Raw genomic sequence first — 10,004 nt, forward strand, 5'->3', positions numbered from 1 at the left:
TCCTACTTGGATACAGCTCCTCGCCAAACTGGAAAATATGAACATGGCGAGAATATGCCACTGATCTACCCAATCCTAATGGATGAAGATGATATGGTAGGATTAGAAGATGATTCGGTGAAGATTAGAAATTGGATCTTTGAAGCTAATGGGCCATTAACAGTAATTGGAATAGTTGGAATGGGGGGAATCGGTAAAACCACGCTTGCTCAGAAGATATGTAATAGCCATAATGTGAAAAACTCTTTTAAGCACTCATTTTTTGTTACTGTTTCTCAAACTTTCTAATTGGATGAATTGGTGAAGAAAATGGTAAAGAAACTAAGGGCAGAAGAGAATTCTTTGAGGGGATATGACATTCGTGAGCTGTTGGAAAGGCTTAAGGGTGAGTTAGATGGGAAGTACTTGGTGGTTTTGGATGCCGTGTGGGGAACAGATGAAGGGAGGTGGTGGGATAGCTTGAAGTCCGCTTTGCCCCGAGTGGAGGGTAGCTGTGTTATTGTTACAACAAGGAATGAGAAGGTTACTAAATCAATGGGGGCTACCGATAGGTGCATACATTGTTCACAAGTTCTTTCAGATGAAGATAGTTGGTCCTTATTCAGCAAAGTTGCTTTTGCAAGAAACGGAGGTAAGTGCACAAATCCGGATTTGGAGGGCTTGGGAAAGGAGATCGTTGAGGGTTGTGGGGGGCTTCCTTTGGCAATCAACATTGTGGGTGGAATGAAGTTGGGGAAAGGTGATTCCATCCATGAATGGAGGCAAATATCAGAGCACCTAAAGGAGGAGTTGGAATTCAGTAAGAAAGATGAGCTGGTCATTATGAGACTAGAGTTAAGCTATGAAGAGCTCCCAACACAGTTAAAACCTTGCTTCTTGTCCCTTGCCATGCTTCCTGAAGATTATGAAATACCAGTTAGGTACATTGTTGAATCGTGGATTGGTGAAGGTTTTATTTGGGGAAGAAATGGGAAAACGGCATTAGAGATCGGAGAAGACTGCCTTACAAAATTATTTAATCGATTTTTGATGCTTGGAGTGGATAAAGATGACTTCGAAAAAAGCTTCCTTGGTTGCAAAATGCACGATATGGTTCGAGATATGTTTATAAAAATTGCAAGAGAAGAGGACTTTTTTGTGAGGTTGGACTGTGGAGATAGGCCTGCATTCATTGTGCAGCCTCGCCGCTGGGGAGGCTTGGGAATTTCGATGAACACAACAGTGGGGAGCATCCAAAACAGTTCTACCAAGCTGCGGACATTGGTTGGGGTGGACATTGAGCACAGAGAGATTGTTGCAAGTGTAGAAGCAAAACTATGCAAACTAAGGTGGTTGAGGGTCTTATGTCTTTCATTCTCAAACACAGAAATCGATGAAGATATTGTGGGCAAGAATTGGTTGAGTAGGATAGGGTCATTACAGCACCTTGTTTTTCTTAGAATCGAGAATTCTGCCTTGAGAACACTCCCAGATTCAATCAGACATCTTTATAATCTTCAGATTCTATGTTTAGTCGAGTGCACCAATTTGGAAAGGCTTCCTCTGTCAATCACGACATTGGAGAAGTTCACAGCTATCGAAATCATTGATTGTCCGCCTTTAGAATGCATGCCGGCAGGGCTTGGAAAGCTTTCAAATCTCGAACGGTTATTTGGGTTTAGTCCTGTGAATTCGGGTCGTACAAATGGATCATCTATTTCGCAATTGAAGAACTTGCCAAGACTCAGAGAACTTTACATGAAGATAAAGTCAGAGGAAGAAATAGAAGAAGTGGAATGGAATTTGTTATCAATGCTCCAGCATCTGCAAATTCTAATTCTAGACTTTGAGGACAGTTCTCTTGAAAGTGACAGATTTGTAAGGAAGATACACCGTCAGCTTTCTGCTCCTCTTAAATGCCTTAGGGAGTTGGATCTTGGGTACTACCCAGGAGAAAGAACACCTGCGTGGCTCGATCCTACTTCCCTTCCCAATCTTCAGTTTCTTTTCATTGGTGGGGGAAGAATTAGGCAGATGGGTCCCAGATTTTGGGACAGCGAGAGTGGGGTATGGAGAGTGGAGGTCTTGGTGCTACAAGACCTAGACGAGATGGAAAAAGAGTGGCCGAGGATGCGAAGGGCAATGCCGTCTTTAAGACTCCTCAAGGTTAGTGATTGTCCGAAGCTTAAGTCATTCCCATGCGATGTTACAATTGATGATTGGAGCATATGGCGGAAAGAGGAAGAAGAAGAAGGTAAGGCTACTGTAATTCAATTGTAACCCTTGCTTCACTTGAGCTTTGGATCTGTCTCATTTTTGAGCTCAAGCCCTAAAACGTTCTTGCCAAAATGGGTGGATGGTTTGGATATAACACATATATCATGTTGGGGCCGACAGAACTTGGTGATGTTAACACACGACTGAGGTGGTGTGTTATTTAATTACCACTGTTTCCTGTGGTATAGGCCACCCGAGATGTGGATCTTCCTCAGTTTTTGGCCCATGCCTTAAAATGATTTGGAAAAATGGATGGACAGTGTGAATTAAATACATACATTATTGTGGGGTCCCACAGAGCAAGTGTGACTATCACTTTTGACAGACTTTACATGCTCCTAATATGCTACTGGTCAAGCTATGTGATACTCTAGCCACGTTGGACACTTGATAAACAGTCATTTAGGAATGGTACACAAGACATTAACTTAAATTAAACTAGCTAAATTGTGGACCAATCTATCTTTAAGTTATAGTCTAAAAATTAGATTGGTCAAGCAATCCTAAACTCCTATTCGGGGACATTTGTTTGTGGAAATAAGAACATTGTATATTTCTTTATTTTTAGTCATTTAATAATTGTCTGCCAACCTGATGGTCAAATAATCGAATAAGCAAAGTGCCTTAATATCATCAATGACACTTTGCCCTGAGAATCCAAGTTTTTCTTAAAGCACCGTCTTTTGAATTCGAATTCATTTCCAGTGCGAATTTTCACTTTTGGCAACTTCGATTTTGGACATAATTCAATTCTTGATTTTAAGCCATTTATAATTCTTTCTGTAAATCTTTCTTTCTTTTCAAATTCTTAGAGATTAGATTCAAATTTTAGGTTTCTAAACATGATCGACACGCTGAAATTCTCAAGAATCCAATTACTAAAAGTGAATTCTCAAGTAATTTTTAAATTCCTAGTTCCCAAACGACCCCAAATTTCTTTGTTGACGTCTCTAATCTCTCTATGTCGAACTTTTATGCTCCCTTCCTCTTTGAAGCTGCAGGTGCCGTCAAAGAAGCAGCAGCAAAAGAAGAAGGTATGGTTCTTCTTTTTCCTCCCCTTTAACCGTCTGTTACATGTTGTTTGCACAACATTTTTGACTGGAATACATTCACCTAATCTTATCTGCATGATGAACATCACAGATTTCGCACATGTTTGGTAAGTCACATTTGTAGGGAATCATCATTCTTGTGTTAAGTTTGTCATAATTTTCCATTAGGTTGTTTATTGTTGGAACCTTTACACTCACAAAATTGATAAATACTCACATTGCTTCTGTTTTTAGTCATTTAATAATACTAATAGCAAGTCAACATGATTGGTGTATTTTTATCGAGAGTGGCAACGGATGGAAAATGATTAGAAATACACAAAGTGGATGATCCTAGCCATCTGTCTGGCAAATTCCAAAAAAAAAAAAAAAAAAAAAAGGTGGTTAATGGCACACATTTGGTGAGAGGAGGAGAAAAAATTTAGCCTCAGATTGTCTAACAAAATTATTTTGGAACATGATCCATGGACCTACTAGACGGATGGTTTCAATTGACATGTGACCAAAACCCATGCATAGTAAAGAGATGGGGCTTCCACATTCTGGCTCTAACTGCTCTACATTATCAACTTTCTTGTTCTGTTACTATTTCCTTTTGTAGCGGTATGTACACAAGGACCTCCCCACTTTATGGATAGTACAGATGAGTGATCCATCTTATGGTTCCAATGCATATATGACAAGAACAAAAAATAGGTAGGGCAACTCATCAGATAGGCCACACATTAATGAAAAATAAAAATAAAGAAATGGTTTACAAAAGCATAGCAATGGTTCGCATGCCCTACTTGTCAGCTGTTTCTTCTGAGTAATCACTATTTTTTAGAGGTTTTGGGTTTGAAAATTGATCTAGTTTGTTAACTGTATGGAAACCTTCCCGGCATAGATGCATTTGGCATCCACGTCCCCCTACCCGGAGTTTGGAGTAAGAGTGGATGGTCTTAATATCTGTGATTAGACCTATCTTCTATGAGGGATCTTGTCCATCCAATTTTTACATGCTACTGACTAAACGGTTTAGATTATTAGCATAGCATGTGTGGAGAAAAGGAAGAAGATCATAATTTTCTCCTTATTGAAAATCCTTAAATCCACAAGGAGAGGAAATTCTTTAATAATGAGAAATAAATTTGATATGATTTAATTGGAAGTGCTACTTACAGCATGATGGCCTTATAGAAGCAAAAGGGGCTGTAGATTCCTACTCTGACTCAAAGTAGAAGTTCCTGACATAATAAAAAATACAAAAAAGAAAATAGAAAAGAGACATCAAAATCTATTCAAACTCACAAATAAATCTTAAATGACTAAAACAGAGACTTTGGACTTAAACCTGACTCTTGAAAACCTAAAAATAGCAAATCCAAACTTACAAAAAATTAATTAGTTTTGGACTAATACGCAATCTTGACTCAAATAAGTCTTTTCCCGAGAAAAGACTTGTTTGAACTAGTTGATAGCCTTCCAACCACATATTATGTGGGCGGATCCAAGAACTAGTTGCAAAGTTGCAACCGTCAGAAGCTATAGTGCCATTATGCTATTTTTGCCCTTAGATTGAGCTCTCGGGCCTCATTTCTTTCAATTCTGGCCATACATGAGTCATGTCACTTGCTCTACATCAATCATCCAATGAGTCTAGTTTTTCAAGGAAGCCTTGAAGAGTTGACTGCCTTGATGATCAGTCTGGATGGGTGATGGAAATGCCAATGAGTTGATTGCAGCTATTTCACATGTTCCAGCATGGTTATCCCACCATTAAAAAAAGAAAAGAAAAGGACACCTTTAAATATCTGGCCAGTCCAACTATCGAGTGCCTTGCATGAATTTTAAGGTTTTTGGGTTGTCCATTGTTCTTTATGGTGTGGCCCACCTGGTAGTTGGATTGGTCTGGCTTTTAAGGCATTCTATTTCATAGTGGGGGGCCTGACCCTCCTGAACAGTTTTGATGCCATACACATGCCATGGTACACCCCAAACGTGGCTAATTATCTACCTCTAACTGGGTTTGAGATGTTCTCTTTGGGTCCGTTTGATGCTCGTCATAATACAATGTGGATTGTGTTGCCTTGGAATGTCTATTTTTTACAATGATTACAGTTGTGTTGAAAATGGATATTTGGTTTTTGGTACAATATTAATAAATTGGTGTTTGAATTTAATCCAACTGTTTTCTCTGTGTGAAGGACCAGAGATACGAGAGATTTCTTGTACATAGCTCGAGCAAAGGAAATTTATATAATCTAGAGGCAACCCCAAAATTTTTTAGATGATTTATTGCACTTATCATCCAATAACGCATACAGTTCATCATGTTGTTTCTTTTTTTTCTTTTTCTTTTTCTTTTCTTTTTTTTTTAAAAAAAAAAAAAATTTAACTGTTAGCTGGTTAGTCTGTCAGTACACACTCCACCATTAGCCACCACCCCCACTAGGGAATCGATACCACGACCTCAGTGTTGAAACAAGGTATCTTCACTCAGTCTACCACTTGAGCTATGGATCAGGGTGCCTCCATTAATAAATCTGTGAACTCTTGTTCCTCCTGCCAGATGGGCAAAAGCCGTAAAGCTTTCTTTTTATAATATGTATTTGTAGTTAATTAACCTTTGGAATTAATATTTCTAATATCTAGGGAAGAACATACTCCGTAGTCATTTGTTTTAAGTTTCACTGTAAGGTACATTTCATTGATGATTTTCATAGATTTGCATGGTATTTTTTTATAGATTTAAATTGAAAAGTATCTTTGAGTGCATAATCAAAAGTATTCAAACTCATGGTGGCAGTGAATACAGGAAATTCAAAATCTTTCTTGAAACACAAGGCAATACTCACCATTTCTTGTCCTCTCTCTCCACTACGGATCCTAGGCAGAAGCTGTGCAAGGCCTGCTGCAATGTTTTTAGAAATCCACAAGCAGTTTCACCAGCTCATGTTATGACATGAGACTATGAATGAAGCAGATCCAACACTCAATTGGGCCGGCTACAAGAAACAGTAGGAATGGAAATGCCCCCTCCCACCTCTTACGCCATTCAATTCTCTGCGTGTGCATCTCCTAACTTGTTATTTTCAATAAAATCAACTTTCCCTTCTACATTATCACCGTCAGCAAGAACCAACCTTCTCCACTTGCATCTAGGGATGACAATGAGCCAAGCAGCCTACCACCCAGACCCACTTCAGAGTAATAATCTTTCATGCATCTCTCTTTAGTACAGATCCAATAATAGCTTCCTGTAGGCAGAAGCTACATACGGCCCACTGTGATGTTTGTGAGAAATTCACCGGCTCATGTTAGGTCAAGAGCCCAAAATTGAGGCAGATCCAAAACTCAAAGTAGACCACACCATAGAGAACGGTAAGAATGGAAATGCTCACTATTGAAAGCTTCCAGGCCGTTGTGATGTTTATATACATCCAAACTGTTCATAAGGTCAATCCCACTGGGAAGAACTGAAAACACAAACATTAGCCTGATCAAAATCTTCCGGGGCCCAAACGGTGGGCATTTGCATCTCCACTACTTCTTGTAGTGTGCCCCACTTGAGTTTTGGATCTGTCTCATTTTTTGGGGTCATGCACTTACATGAGCTAGTGAAACAGCTGGATGGGATGGATTCCTCGTGAAGTTAGCGGTGAGCCCCAAGTAGCTTCCAACAATTGGCAGGGCAGGATCAGGTGGTGTTGCAAACACCACCCCCAGCAGTGTTGTGATGTGTCGGACGCTGTGGGGCCCACGTTGACATGTGTGTTTTATATCCACTCCATCCATCCCTTTTGCTAGCTCATTTTAGAGCATCAACCCAAAATAAGCAGATTGAAAGTTCAAGTAGACCACCCTACAGCAAACAGTGGATGCGAACCATCCTTGAGACCTTTCCTTCAATTGATCTTCTTCAACTGTTGGATCCAACCCGAGACCTTTCTCAGCTCAATGAAAACCGTCCTTGTATTTCTTCTTAAACATCTCTGGATGGACCCTCAAATCAAAAGCTTAAGATTGTCCCATCAAGGACATTGTGGGGTCATAGCCCATCCACGGTGGGGATCAACCGACCAACGGCCTGGATTACTGAACCACAAACCCACTTGTCCTAATTGAAAAACCCCAAATACTGTCGAAATCAAAGCTAATGCATATGCATTCAAATAATAATAATAGTAAAACAAATGCAAATGCAGAAATAAATACAAAAACCATATAAAATCAAATCAGATTACTGAAACTAGGATCTATCAATGCCATGAAGCAAATAAAATCAAATTGAAAAAAGGGAAGCCACATTGTCAGAAAATGAAATCATCCAACATAATCAATGTCAACAAACAGGATCTACCAATGGAAAATACACAAAAGGATAGAAAATCCTTTTGGCCTTCGAATCCCATGATAGAAAATCCAATACCAGGCCACAACTAACCCAAACATACCAAAATCAAAATCAATTTAAAAGAAGGTCAGACTCTCAGAAGATTTACATTTGGGTGCCTTTGAATTCGTTCTCGATGGCCAAGAATCGTTCGATCCGGCGCCTCCGGAGTTCGATGTACAGCTCAGATTCATTGAAGAAACGACAGAACGATCACAGAGCAGCAATGGAGAATGGTGGTGGAGCCCATACATGTAGTAATAGCACTCTCTCTCTCTCTCTCTCTCGGAAGCTACAGAAAGGAGGAAGACGAGGAGGAAAAAGTATTTGATACTCTGGCAGAGGCTGATGGTTCATACACCTGCACTCGGAAATTGTACCAGTGATGTGAACAAAAATAACATTAGACCGTCAAATAACAGGTTCCCACTTTTCCAATGGTTATGGACAAAAAATACTCTGAAATATTTTTTGTAGATGGAAGATCATTGGACATCTAATGGGCGGATGAAATGGGAAAATAAAAAATAAAAATCAACATTTTTACTCAATCAGCGCGTGTCAATTAATCATCGGAGTACTTTGTTATGATGAACCGCATACTTACGAACCATCATGCTGCAACAAAGTATCAATAACCTCGGGAGATATGCATAATGTATGGTGTCCTCGGCTTTTCATTTCTACATGTGGGCCTATTTTCAGTGATCAACACCAATGAATGATCTGTTGCTTATTACACCGGACGAGCGCACGCCAAAAGTTGCTTGAAACGATAATCCTGACCATTTTAATATCTTTCTCGAAGATGGACGGTCGATAATATGAAATCGAATGAGGCATACCTTGGCAGTTGTCTTTTCAATTTCGGTGATCTTGGGCACAGCCAGAGTGGTCTGTGTCGCTAAAAACTGGGCCCCACTTGCACCCAACGGTATAACTCCACGGGCTTTCCTAAGCCCTCACGAGTGTACAAGACAGATAGTATATACGGGATCACACGCTCTGTGATGGCTGAAAGTGCACAATCTAAGCCATCCATCAGGTAAATCTTATCTTTTACATGGTTTCGGTCAAAAAATAATATGGACGTTTAGCATGTGGGCCACAATGTTTGAAATAGTTCCACAGAAAAAAAAAAAAAAGGCCAAGTTTCTTAAGTCACCCATTTGTTTTGTAAGCCCACCTGGACCAACCTGGGTATTCCTGTGACTCAGATCAGGTACCATCCCTAGAGCTGGGCATCAGACTCAGTCGACTTGAATTGGGTCCAACTTGACTCAGCCTGAGTTTTGCATAGCCTTATCCAAACTTGGTCCAATCCAGGACCGAGTCAGGGTCATTTGACTCGATCTAATCCTAACTCATGCTGGCATTAATTGATCCGAGTCTGACTCGGTCAAAAAAACTGAGTCGGATCGGATTTGGCCAAGTTCAAATCGGTTGCGCTCCACAACTTTTTTAACTCTTCTCCAGAGTGCATCCTTCTTCACCCCAAGCCTCCGCCGAGAAAATCCACCTCCATGGAATCAGAAGCTATTTTCTCATGAAATGGGATATCAAATCCAAGAAGGGTTTTTTCTTTCAAGTGTCCCATAATTCTGCAAGCGAGATTCAGGATAATCTCCCCAGGACACCTGTCCTTGTTGGCAAATGAGTAGTTGATATACGAAAACACTCCAACGAAAACACTCCATCTTTACGTCTACTCAATCTTATCTTGGTAGGTGGGGATGAGCTAGCTGGTACTGCTACTTCATTGCACAAGCTGCCCATGTGAGATCTGTCAAACCTCGAACAAGTATTCCAAGCCTGTTGATTGAACCAGTTAGACCTAAGTCATCTTCTTCTTCGATCAGCCGCCTACTATTTCCGGCAGTCAACCTGCAAGCTCTTCCTCATCTTGATCTAACTCTTTTACAGCCCAAACCTCGAAAGCTGAATCTCCTACTCTAAATGAGATCTTCTCCTCCAATTCCGCCTGAGCATTGGGGAATGTTCAGGAAAATGGTGGATTTTTTTAGTTAATGTAACCCAAAACTAGGGCCAGCTTTCACCCCTGTAAAACTAACTAACAACCAAGAATGCTCTAGGTCGGGTCGGACCCTTTCGATTCGGGTTTCCAGTTTTGATCGGTCCGGATTCACCACTATCTGGACCCAACCCGAAAATCGAACGGAACTGGATGGCCAGACTCGATCAGGCCCGATCCAGGCCATCGGTTCTGTTTGGAATGGGTCGGATCTGATCGGGTAGGGTCGGATCCACCGAATCGAGTCCAACATGCCCACCTCTAATCCCTCTAGGACGAGAAACGGATT

At 40.5% G+C, this 10,004-nt stretch overlaps 1 protein-coding gene across 1 annotated transcript; it reads left to right on the plus strand.

The window, feature by feature from the left end:
• Window positions 1-303: 303 nt before the first annotated feature.
• On the plus strand, window positions 304-2,259 carry LOC131244344 (disease resistance RPP13-like protein 4). Its single transcript, XM_058243972.1, has one exon. It carries the CDS (start codon window positions 310-312, stop codon window positions 2,257-2,259), a length of 1,950 nt encoding a protein of 649 aa, XP_058099955.1. The 5' UTR covers window positions 304-309.
• The last annotated feature ends 7,745 nt before the right edge of the window (window positions 2,260-10,004 follow it).

The sequence above is a fragment of the Magnolia sinica genome, chromosome 1, assembly GCF_029962835.1.
Source record: "Magnolia sinica isolate HGM2019 chromosome 1, MsV1, whole genome shotgun sequence".
Lineage (NCBI taxonomy): Eukaryota > Viridiplantae > Streptophyta > Magnoliopsida > Magnoliales > Magnoliaceae > Magnolia > Magnolia sinica.